Below are 12643 nucleotides of genomic sequence, written 5' to 3' on the forward strand. Positions count from 1 at the left end.
GCACATGGGAAAAAATTGTACTTTTTGGAGAAATGTCCTCTGGTCTGACCATCGTTATGTTTGGAGGAAAAAGGGGAGGCTTGCAAGCCGGAAGACACCAAATCCACACGTGAAGCACGGGGGTGGCAACATCATGTTGTGGGGGTGCTTTGCTGCAGGAGGGACTGGTGCACTTCACAAAATAGATAGCATCATGAGGCAGGAAAATTTTGTGGATATATTGAAGCAACATCTAAAGACATCAGTCAGGAAGTTAAAGCTTGGTCGCAAATGGGTCTTCCAAATGGACAATGACCTCAAGCAAACTTTCAAAGTTGTGGCAAAATGGCTTAAGGACAACAAAGTCAAGGTATTGGAGTGGCCATCACAAAGCCCTGACATCAATCCCATAGAAAATGTGTGGGCAGAACTGAAAAACTCATGTGTGAGCAAGGTGGACTACAAACCTCACTCAGATACAGCAGCTCTTTCAGGAGGAATGGGCCAAAATTCACCCAACTTATTGTGGGAAGCTTGTGGAAGGCTACCCGAAACATTTGACCCAAGTTAAACAATTGAAAGGCAATGCTACCAAATACTAATTGAGTGTATGTAAACTTCTGACCCACTGGGAACGTGATGAAAGAAATAAAAGCTGAAATAAATCATTCTCTCTGCTATTATTCTGACATTTCACATTCTTTAAATAAAGTGGTGATCGTAACTGACCTAAAACAGGGAATTTTTACTAGGATTAAATGTCAGGAATTGTGAAAAACTGAGTTTAAATGTATTTGGCTAAGGTGTATGTAAAGTTCCGACTTCAACTGTATGTAGTAGATCCGCTCAGTCACGAAAGATCAGTGAGAGAAAGTTTTTTCTAACTGTGTAGAAAAGCATGATCTGGGCCTCCCGAGTGGTGCAGCGGTCTAAGGCACTGTATCGCAGTGCTAGAGTCGTCACTACAGACTAGGGTTCGATCTAGGTCTAGGCTGTGTCGCAGCCGGCTGCGACCTTGAGACCCATGAGGTGGCACACAATTGGCCAAGTGTCATCCGGGTTAGGGGAGGGTTTGGCTGTCCTTGTCCCATCGTGCTCTAGTGACTCCTTGTGGCGTGCCAGGCGCATGCACGCTGATTTTGGTCACAAGCTGTATGGTGTTTCCTCCAACACATTGGTCCGGCTGGCTTCCGGCTTAAGCTAGCAGTGTGTAAAGAAGCAGTGCGGCTTTGTGAATATTCACTCTTTCGAGAGTTTTCCTCATGTCAGCCTTGGAGAGAAAAAGCACCTGGTAATCCAGAGCAGCGAGAGCTTTCCTGGATGACTCGTTATCGTCTGCCTCAAAGCGAGCATAGAATGTGTTAAGCTCCTCTGGGAGGGAGGCTTAGGTGGGCACCACACAGCTGGATTTGTCTTTGTAGTCCGTGATAACCATGCATCGCGAGTCTGAGTTGTCGAACATCGATTCATGTTTGAGTTTGTATTGTCTTTTTGCGTCCTTAATGGATTTGCGGAGCTCATCCCTGTTTGCCTTGTACGCGTCTCGCTCCATTGAATTTTCACATACACATATTTAGCAGATGTTATTGCGGGTGCAGTGAAATGCTTGTGTTCCAAGCTCCAACAGTGAGGGTAATATCTAACATATTACAACAATACACACAAATCTAAAAGTAAAATAATGGAATGAAGAACTATAAATATTAGGACAAGCAATGTCGGAGAGGAATTGACTAAAACACAGTAGAATAGAATACAGTTTCACCGGGAGGGGTTCAGACCCAGGGCCACATTCTTACATAGGTATTCCTCTTGTCCAGATGGGATAGGGCAGTGTGCAGTGTGATGGCGATTGCATCGTCTGTGGACCTATTGGGGCGGTAAGCAAATTGAAGCGGGTCTCTCGGGTGACAGGTAAGGTGAAGCTGATCCTGATCCTTGACTAGTCTCTCAAAGCACTTCATGATGAGAGAAGTGAGTYCTACGGGGCGATAGTCATTTAGTTCAGTTACCTTTGCATTCTTGGGTACACTATTACATGGTTTGCTGATTCTTCAAATACCTATCCAGGCCTTGTAATATCTGGCATACGTCAGGAACGCCTGTGCTGAGGCCGCGCCCAATATATTACTTGCAGCTGTCTAGAGTGTACTGCCACTTTAACAGGCTGATGTTAGAAGTAAAAACTATAATCCCCAGAATGCACCGCGGGTTGCTTCCTCGAACAAAAAGCGGAAACAAAATAAATTATACATATCTCAAAACTAATTTTTGTGAGCTGAGCCGAGAAACGGGTATACAACTGACAGTGTCCCGTCGTTACACCATACATCTGAAGCAGGGGGCTGACATGGCTTTGAAAAGAATACAGAAGGTAAGTGTGTCCATATATGTTTTTACGTCGTCATGCTAATAAACGGTTGGTCGATGTCCTAACCCAGTGGCTATTGGTCTGTATGCTCTGTGCTGCAACTAGCTAGCCTAGTTAATGTTAACTAGCTAGTTACGTTAACTACCAGCATCAGTCAATCAGTAACTAATTTAGCCAGTTACTGATTGATAATTCATTAGCTAGCTTTCGGTGTAACTTTAGTTAGCTAGATAAATTAGCTAGCTTTCGGTAGTTATGTCGCTGTTCTGGTTATTTCTGTCTATGATGAGCAATGTGGGCCTGAATAAAAACGCTTCTGGAACCGCGATCATCACGAGTGGCCTATTGTATATCTGCTTGGTTTACTTTCAGTGTATATTTCAACATAACATATCAGCAATGCGCCTTAAATGATGTCATTCATTACATTTTGCAGTAAGGTATTGATATGTGGATCAATTCCAATTTACAGATATAAACTAGCTATAGCAAGGCCTCCTTGAATCTGTATAAAGTCATAGACCACAAGACTGGCTTGTCAAAGTAACAACATTGTTAAGTAGTCAATGCACATGTATGGAATTTCCCCCCTATACAGAATTCATTGTGCTACCATACTTTTTTTTTTTTAACAGGAGTTGCATGACTTGCAAAGGGACCCTCCTGCTCAATGCTCAGCCGGACCAGTTGGAGAGGACTGTAAGTTCCAGTACAGTTGTTGTGGCCACCCCAAATAAAATAAAAAGTTATGCAGAAATAAAATTGGATGAATACGAACTTTGTATMTGACTCAGTTAATAGGAAATGAAGGGGAGTTTACCTGGTCAACTCATTCCTTTTAGATTACTATTTGCGTTGTATTATTGTCAATAATTATGATTTATTCTGTCTCATCTTTATTTTAGTGTTTCATTGGCAAGCCACCATCATGGGACCTGTAAGCCCTTTTCTAAATTCACATTTTTTTCTAGTATAATTGTCAACATTATGTTGATTGCTGGTAGAAGCTCTTTATTCTGCATTGATCCCATTTGTTATAAGCTCAACCTTTTTGCACCACCAAAGGAACAAGTGTTAATGGACTCCTTGTCTTACTGTATAGCCTTCTGTAACTGAGTTACTTACATGATATGCTTGGATGTGTATCGTCTCCAGTAAACCCCCATCACAGTCTTGTTGCTGTAAATAATGACATGTAAAGTGAGGTTGATTGTGGGCTTTAACATTATATGGAGTATTGGATGTTACTTTATGGTTCACATCACTGGTTTAACAATTCACCTTTCATCTCTCTTTTAGACTGACAGCCCATATCAGGGAGGAGTGTTCTTCCTCACCATCCACTTCCCTACAGACTATCCCTTCAAACCACCAAAGGTTAGAAACACCTCACAGCTCCTGTTATTACTCAATATTCCCCTGGGTGTGGAGTACCCTCAACCACATATTTAGGCCTGACATTTTTTCTCTGCATGTATTGTCTTTCCATAGGTAGCCTTCACAACGAAAATCTATCACCCAAACATAAACAGTAATGGTAGCATCTGTCTGGACATTCTGAGGTCACAGTGGTCCCCAGCACTTACAGTTTCGAAAGGTAAGACAAACTGGCTTACATTCACAGTTTGTAAACCAACTTTCTTTTGTCTCGTTTCTACCCAATTGCACAATATAAAATAATTAAAGCAAAATGCATCTCAAATGTTTTCCTAATTTGTTCAACTGTTGCCCTTGACAATATTGTGATGGTGTAATTGCAAAATAAACTCATCCTGGTTATCCTCACTTTTTGTTCTTCCAGTTTTATTGTCCATATGTTCTTTGCTATGTGACCCAAACCCAGATGACCCGCTAGTCCCAGACATAGCACACATCTACAAGCAGGACAAAGAAAAGTAAGTTAACTCTCACACACACACACCATCCCTCTTTTAGCAGGAAAATGTGTGTATATTTATTTTACCTTTATTTAACTAGGCAAGTCAGTTAATAAGAACAAATTCTTATTTTCAATGACAGCCTAGGAACAGTGGGTTAACTGAATTTCTTTCATGTTTACAGCTTCTAGTCAGTTAAAGAATAAACATATATTCTGAAAGTAGACACTCCTACCAGGATATGTACTGTATAATGATATGGCTGCTGAAACAACAAGACTTGCTGAATGTACGTTTTGGCTGTAGATTGCGCAATAAATCTTTGTTAAACCTGGTTTTAATTTTCTTTTGTTTTTACAGGTACAACAGATTAGCAAGAGATTGGACTCAAAAGTATGCAATGTAAAGGACTGAAGTTTGAGACAACGGAAAAAGCTTAAGCCATTTCATTTCCTGGACACCTCTGAAAACAAAGTACTGTTGCCACCCCTCATCCACACTGGTTCAAGAAAGTGTTTTATAGGGGAAGCACTTTCTATGCCCAAATTAACTGTTTTTATGCTTTGAACTCATTATTTTCTTTGACATTCCCAATGTTATATAAATTATTATTCAGTTATTGCTGAGATGGCCATAAAGATTTAAAAAATATATATATATGAATCCAGTCCCCCCCATCCCTCATCTTATAGGTAATTCTTTCTTTCTTTTAGATATTTTTATTGTATAGTATCAAGCTATACTTAATCTATTTTTATTATTTTGCATTAAAAAGTAAAACAAATGGATCTTGTCTTTATTGTGATACTAGAGATGAGTTGTATTGTGATTTCTAGTTCTGGGCCTTGGTGTTTAGAGAAGTGTAGTATTTCTTTCCCATTGTGCATCAACCCTTTAACTGAAGTGATTGAAAAGGAAGCTACATTATGGCAACATCAAAAAGCACCCATTTATCATATCAGAGGGGGAATTGGGGCTTCTAGCACATTGCTTTTTATACCTGTCCATTTCTTTCAGATCTAAGGCTTTTTCTGGTCAGGGCAGCAGATTTCAGAAATTGTCCCCATGCCATTTTTTACTTCACCACTAGATGACAGCATTTACCTGTTCTCACCTGCTATGCTCGGTTTAATGGCAAATTACACCAATCAATTAGTTACCTTGTTTTTCCTAATCAATACCTCCACAGTTAATGGCATGGTATGTTTGCTTACTTCTGCAACTCTCAGGTTTAATTATTTGACAGGGACTTCTGACTTTACAGAGGCTCTCTAGGCCTAGGTGAGGATAAAAGTTGACATTGTGAACTTAACCATTGAATTATAATAAAATTTACATCCTGTTTGTTCAGTCCCCTTGATGTAGCCTATGCACTACCTGAATTGCTGTGGAATAGAGCTGTAAAATGTAAACCTAAATTAAATTGCGCATAAATGTTTCAATTTCAGAGGTAATTCAACTCTACTGGTATCGACAATGTTATCTCACGGTATCAACTTGTACAGAAGCAGTTGAAAGATTAAGGCACTTGTTCCTGTATTGCAGGGTTCCAATAGGTGGCTGCGGGTGATTTTATTTGGCCCCAAAAGTTTTCTGAGCAAAAAATATATTTTTTTATTGTTGGCCAAAGGACTATAAAATTACCAGGAAATCGGCTCAGTGATTTTCATTTATTTAGGAAATCTGTTCCTAAGTATTCCCATGGATAAATAAAGGCATATGTGCTCATATCCCAATGTAATCAAGCTTTGAAATGATTGTTTTCAAGTACTATAACTGTTTGGGCTTCTTGTGGTTATTTTGCAGTGTATATATTATTTATGTTCTGGCCTCCCGACATACCACTCAAGAAAAAAATGTGCCTTGGTTGAATGTAATTTGTGCCCACTGCCTCAGGATGCTTTAGAATGTGAATTGCTTCTTAAATGTTTCATGAYTAGAAGACATAAGCTGAAGCCTGCATTGTTGGGACACTTTTTGGTAGATAAATCACTCTACCACAAATCAAGTTATGTTTAGTTCAATTAAGGTAATATCTAAAAAAAAAAAAATATGAAACAAGAATTTATTATTCAGTGGACGCTACAATCCCTAAAACATAACCCTACTTTTGCTGAAGTGTGTCTTTCAGTGTTAGTGGCACACTTAAGTACATGAAGCGGACACTTTTCTCATTAGAAATACATTTGTGTCCCACTTTACCTGGCACTTGTGAAATCGTCAATAAGACTTTGTAGAGGCTTAGATAAGCTGTCTGTTTAAAAATGACAACCTTTCACTAGACCCTCTCCATGTCCTTGTAAAATTGATTTGGGGACATTCCAAGCTCTTGGTGAAAATCTAATTAAAGGAGTCTGCACAGCTTTTAATTGATACTGAAACACCTCTATTACCCCCCAAATGCTGTCCACTTTCATAAATGTAGCCTCTTTTCTATCCTCCCTTTCTTACATGTAATTGAGAGAATCCCAATTGAGAGAATCCCGAGTTCTCTTTTCTTGCCTCCTTCTCAAAACCCATTGGTCCCACCACTCTGAGCTTCTTCTCCAATGGTTCTGAGAAGGTGAGGGACTATGTGAGGACCATGCAATTGATATTCTCCAATTGTTCTTTCCTTTCCGACTCTTATTTCCTTCCAATGTCATCCTATGCTTTTTATGTGCCTTCAAAAAGTATTCATACCCCTTATTACACGTTTTGTTGTGTTACAGACTTAATTCAAAATGGATTACATATTTCTCTCAGCCATCTACACACAATACTCCATAATTACATGTTTTAGAAATGTTTTCTAATTTATTGAAAATTAAATACAGAAATATCTAATTTACATCTCAATTTAATAAATTCACACCACTGAGTCAATACTTTGTAGAATAACCTTTGGTGGAGATTACAGCTGTGAGTCTTTTTGGGTACGTCTGTAAGAGCTTTGCACACCTGGATTGTAAAATATTTGCCCATTATTCTTTTTACAATTCTTCAAGCTACGTCAAGTTGTTTTTTGATCATTGCTAGACAGCCATTTTCAAGACTTGCCATAGATTTTCAAGCCGATTTAAGTCAAAACTAACTAGGCCACTCAGGAACATTCAATGTCATATTGGTAAGCAACTCCAGTGTAGATTTGGCCTTGTGTTTAAGGTTATTGTCCTGCTGTAAGGTGAATGTGTCTCCCAGTGTTTGTTGGAAAGTAGACTGAAGCAGGTTTTCCTCTAGGATTTTTCGTGTGCTTATAGCTGTACTCAGTTTCTTCTATCCTAAAAAACTCCCCAGTCCTTGCCGATGACAAGCACACCCACAACATGATGCAGCCACCACCATGCTTGAAAATTATGGGATTATAATGATGGTGAGGTGAGTTAGTATTTTGAATTTTGTGGTCTCACATTGAGATGTGGTTGCAAGTACATTTCGCTAATGTGTAATTTAATTTTGCAAGCTTGTATCATGACGTGTGAAAGATTTAACAACTGTTGCTCAAATCAAATCAAAGTTTATTTGTCACGTGTGCTGAATACAACAAGTGTAGACCTTACAGTGAAATGCTTACCTACAGGCTCTAACCAATAGTGCAAAAAAGGTATTAGGTGAACAATAGGTAGGTAAAGAAATAAAACAACAGTAAAAAGACAGGCTATATACAGTAGCGAGGCTATAGAAGTAGCGAGGCTTCATAAAAGACACCGGTTAGTCAGGCTGATTGAGGTAGTATGTACATGTAGATATGGTTAAAGTGACTATGCATATATGATGAACAGAGAGTAGTAGTAGCATAAAAGAGGGGGTGGCGGGTGGCGGGACACAATGCAGATAGCCCGGTTAGCCGATGTGCGGGAGCACTGGTTGGTCGGCCCAATTGAGGTAGTATGTACATGAATGTATAGTTAAAGTGACTATGCATATATGATAAACAGAGAGTAGCAGCAGCGTAAAGAAAGGGGTTGGGGGGGTGGCACACAATGCAAATAGTCCGGGTAGCCATTTGATTACCTGTTCAGGAGTCTTATGGCTTGGGGGTAAAAACTGTTGAGAAGCCTTTTTGTCCTAGACTTGGCACTCCGGTACCGCTTGCCATGTGGTAAAAGAGAGAACAGTCTATGACTGGGGTGGCTGGGGTCTTTGACAATTTTTCGGGCCTTCCTCTGACACCGCCTGGTGTAGAGGTCCTGGATGGCAGGCAGCTTAGCCCCAGTGATGTACTGGGCCGTACGCACTAGCCTCTGTAGTGCCTTGCGGTCAGAGGCCGAGCAATTGCCGTACCAGGCAGTGATGCAACCAGTCAGGATGCTCTCGATGTTGCAGCTGTAGTACCTTTTGAGGATCTCAGGACCCATGCCAAATCTTTTTTCCTGAGGGGGAATAGGCTTTGTCGTGCCCTCTTCATGACTGTCTTGGTGTGTTTGGACCATTCTAGTTTGTTGTTGATGTGAACACCAAGGAACTTGCTAAACTTGTAATTTGACATTTGAATACATTCAATAAGTTTAGCAAGTATAAGATATTTTATGAGTATGAATATTCTGCTGTGAATAAAAAATACACTTGCAGATTTTGAATCTGTGCACGTTTTGAGTTCTGTGACTGTTATCACATTACCAAGAGATTCGTAAGCTTGTAAAACGTTTTGTATGTTTGTAGAAATGTATTTGGAAGTGAAAATGTGATTTGCGCTCTGGGTGCAGGACCTTTTACTCCTGGCAACCAGTTCCCTCTGCCAAAACTACAACCGCCTAAACATTGGCTGGATTGTTCCATCAATCAAATCTCAGGAAGTAGCTCCCCACATGAGCAATAGAGGATGAGGGCAATTAAATGAAAACAATCTACTTGAAAGTAATAGTCTCTTTTATCTGTGTTCATCTTTCTTTTGGTGTGTGAAAAGGCATGACAGCAGTTTGCTTATCATATGAATATAATGGTACATTTCAGACAAACTCCAGACCAGGGGAAAACAAATATATTTTCTAGTTAGTTAACCATCTGATTGTTGAAGTAGATTATAAATGCCATTAGCTAGCTAGATAGCTAAATTGAAACTGCTGGGGTAAATGTAGCTAGCTAGCTAACTCCTGCCATCATCACTGCAGTGTAGTTAATGTTAACTAGGTTTGTAGAGAATATATATTTGAAGCTTTATTTTAAGGACTTGTTACTGACTTTTGAACACTTGTCAAAATACATCTTTCCACTGCTTGTTTATTGAATAATTTGTGACTAGAAAAGTTGAGAAGAAAAATGCCCTTCCCTATTTCACTTTAWATAGACTTTTAGGCTGGTTGGGTATCATTTGGTTGATGTGCTTTAATTAGCCTAGTTAGCCGAGTTACTGACTGACTAGGATTATTGTTATTCATGTTTTTCATTATTGCATTTCAGGTGGAGATGGAGTAAGGCTTTGGTGATGAAACATACATAATGTATTTATTGTCATCTCCCTATCAGGCCACTGCATGCTGTGACAAGGGCCTTGATGGTGACACACATCTACGTCAAGCTGCCTGCATACTGGGGCCTTCAGTGGTACCTTTCCTTTGATTATAGCAAGAGTCTCATTATCTCTGTCTCGTAGCCATTTAACATGTAGTGTATGTAACCACTCAATTCATAGAAACGGACTTAAATTAACTTGTACCTGGCTGCTTTTAGACAGGCAGCCCATTCTGATATTTTCTCTACTAATTACATCAGATCTTTTCACATCAGCTCTTTTTCATAGCTGATCTGATTGGTCAAAAGAACAATTTGTGAACAAAATATCAGACTTTGGATGGCCAACTAAACGCAGCCTATTTGTCCTATTCTTCAGTCTCGTCTGGGATATATATTTAGTTGGCACACCTGTGTTTATACATGAATAAAAATGTTTTGACCCTGTATATGAGACTTGCATTGATTTTAGATATTTTTTAATCATAAGCGCTAAGTGTTGTCTTGATGGATAAAGTCTGCATGTTGTCAGATGTTTAAGTTACCATCGTAGATAGTGAAAATGAGAAGAGGCTAAGAAACAGTTATTGTTTTGTGATCTATTCAAAAAATTAACGAGTAGTTCATACAAAACTTTATTGCATTTGATGTTCATCCCCCAAATTTGACTATTTAAATTCTTGATAGTTGCATCATTCCTCAAGGAACTGTCGATAGCAGACAACATTGTGACAGGTTTTTAATGTTCTGATCTAGAGTTCCATGGCCCAGCAGACTCACCTGGGATAGAGGGATGGACACATTCATTTTTATAAAAGTATGGGAGACTTTTAGTGGGAGGAGATCGCATGAGTTTGAGTGAGTACAGTAAATCCAATCCAACCAGTGGCCCTGGATAATATGCAAATATGGCCCTGGATAATATGTCATCACACAGACAACCACATTGAAGGAGGTTTACATAAAGTATATTACCAACAGCAGAGATTACTTCTCTGTGCTCTGGAGAGATCGCAGGTAGTTGGTCTGAAGGCTCTGGTGAATATTCTGTCTCTAGCACCTGTAGAGAGATGGATAGAGGTACTGAATGCGCTTGAAAGAGAGCGAGCAAGAGAGTTCACATTTACATTGTTGATGATTGTGGACTTCCTTCCAATCAGTCAAATTGATGAGTAAAAGACGCAGCAACTCAATGACTTTCAATAGGAGGAGTGTGTTGGGGGGAGGCTTGTGTTGTGCTGTCCGTTAGAAAAGTTGCAAAGACTATCATTTAAAAACATAAAACAGTGTTTTCCCCACCAAACAGCTGTGTTGGACATGTGCTTCATGCATTTTGGTTTGAAGGTAGCTTTACTCTGAGATTCAAGTTGTATCTTCATGTCTGTAACTTTGCTCTCACTCCCTTTGACCCCTAAGCCCTCACCCCTGACCTCCCATTGGCCCAGGGCCTCGGCAAAACCCTCTCATCAGTCTCTCTGACAGGCAGTTACTCCAGGAGTAGACAGGTTTATGGTGCATAGGGCTTCTCCACACTCATATGAGTGGAGTATTAGCTATACTGTATTTAAACAAAACACAGTATGCATGACTTACATGGAGTGCTCCATGTTCGTGCTGGTAGCAGGCCTCAACCTGGATGCAGGGAAATGTCCTGCCTTGGATTATGGTTGTATCCATCTCCACTAGGCTCCTGGAAATCATATGACAAACCTGCATAGATTAACAAAAGAAAATGGTAACTGTATTTAGTAAATTGAAGTCCTGACAGCCATAGGTTCTTTATACAGGAGTGTACAGGATTTTGTTCCTGCACTTCACTAACACCTCATTCAACTAATTGTAGTTTAAATTTAACAAAAATGTACAAAGTTCAGACCCTTGTGACAGAAATCACCCACTTCTGTATTATTGAATGAGCTTCCCGAGTTACAAGTTTAGCGACAATTCTGCATGATAGAGAATAACATGTGTGGATCTATTTCTATCTAACCTTGTGAATAAACTCCAAGAWCAAGATGATTTTTCTGGTGGCTGGGAGGTTCCCAAGTTCTTTAGATCTATCTGGGTGTTAGGGATGTGCTTCAACCTGAGGAAAAGAGCAGAGAGGGGGAAGAAATGAACCTCACTGCTCAAATTTCACTGCTGGAACCCCAACTACCTTTAATGTGCCATCATTTCGTAAAAGGTTTTACATATTCATAAGTTTGATCAAGTTGTCACCAGTTTACTATTAGCTAGCTAATCTCTTTGCAGGGAAATTGAGAGGGTCATTTTTATTGCTAACTTTTTCAGTCACCAATGAATCAATAAACAGGCAGTGGAATGTAATTTGACAAGTGTTCAAAAGACAGTAACAAGAAGTGTGTCACCCTCCAAGCCCAAAGGGAAGGTACCACTGAAGGCCCCAGTATGCAGGCAGCTTGACGTAGATGTGTGTCACCATCAAGGCCCTTGTCACAACATGCAGTGGCCTGATAGGGAGATGACAATAAATACATTATGTACGTTTCACCACCAAAGCCGTTAGCATTTACTGCACATTGCTGAACAATCCAACGATTTTGTTAGTGTCATTAATATAAATGGGCAATTCAAAATCAATATCCAGTTCATAAGCATTTTACTGTAATACCTCTAGGGTCCTTTGGTGGTCTGGCAGCATGCTGCTTTCTAGTGATCTTACTCCAACTCCACCTGAAATGCAATAACGAAAAACATGAATAACAATAATCCTAGTCAGTCAGTAACTTGGCTAACTAGGCTAATTAAACACTCATGTAAATATACACATCAGCCACATGATACCCAACCAGCCTAATAGTCTATTTGAAATGAAATTGGGAGGGGCATTTCTCTTAACAACTTTTTCAGTCACAAATTATTCAATAAACAGACAGTAGAATGAAGTAGTTTGACAAGTGTTCAAAAGTTAGTAAGTCTTTAAAATATAGCTTCAAATATTTTTATTTTATTTTCTAGAAACCTA

General features: G+C 39.5%; 1 protein-coding gene across 1 annotated transcript; it reads left to right on the forward strand.

Moving 5' to 3' along the window:
* Positions 1-2190: 2190 nt before the first annotated feature.
* Positions 2191-5011, forward strand: LOC111978677 (ubiquitin-conjugating enzyme E2 D4). Its single transcript, XM_024008881.2, has 7 exons — positions 2191-2353; positions 2986-3049; positions 3256-3287; positions 3650-3727; positions 3842-3947; positions 4152-4245; positions 4588-5011. Exons 1-7 carry the CDS (start codon positions 2330-2332, stop codon positions 4631-4633), a joined length of 444 nt encoding a protein of 147 aa, XP_023864649.1. The 5' UTR covers positions 2191-2329; the 3' UTR covers positions 4634-5011.
* The last annotated feature ends 7632 nt before the right edge of the window (positions 5012-12643 follow it).

Source organism: Salvelinus sp. IW2-2015, linkage group LG18 (genome assembly GCF_002910315.2).
Source record: "Salvelinus sp. IW2-2015 linkage group LG18, ASM291031v2, whole genome shotgun sequence".
In the NCBI taxonomy this organism is placed as follows: domain Eukaryota; kingdom Metazoa; phylum Chordata; class Actinopteri; order Salmoniformes; family Salmonidae; genus Salvelinus; species Salvelinus sp. IW2-2015.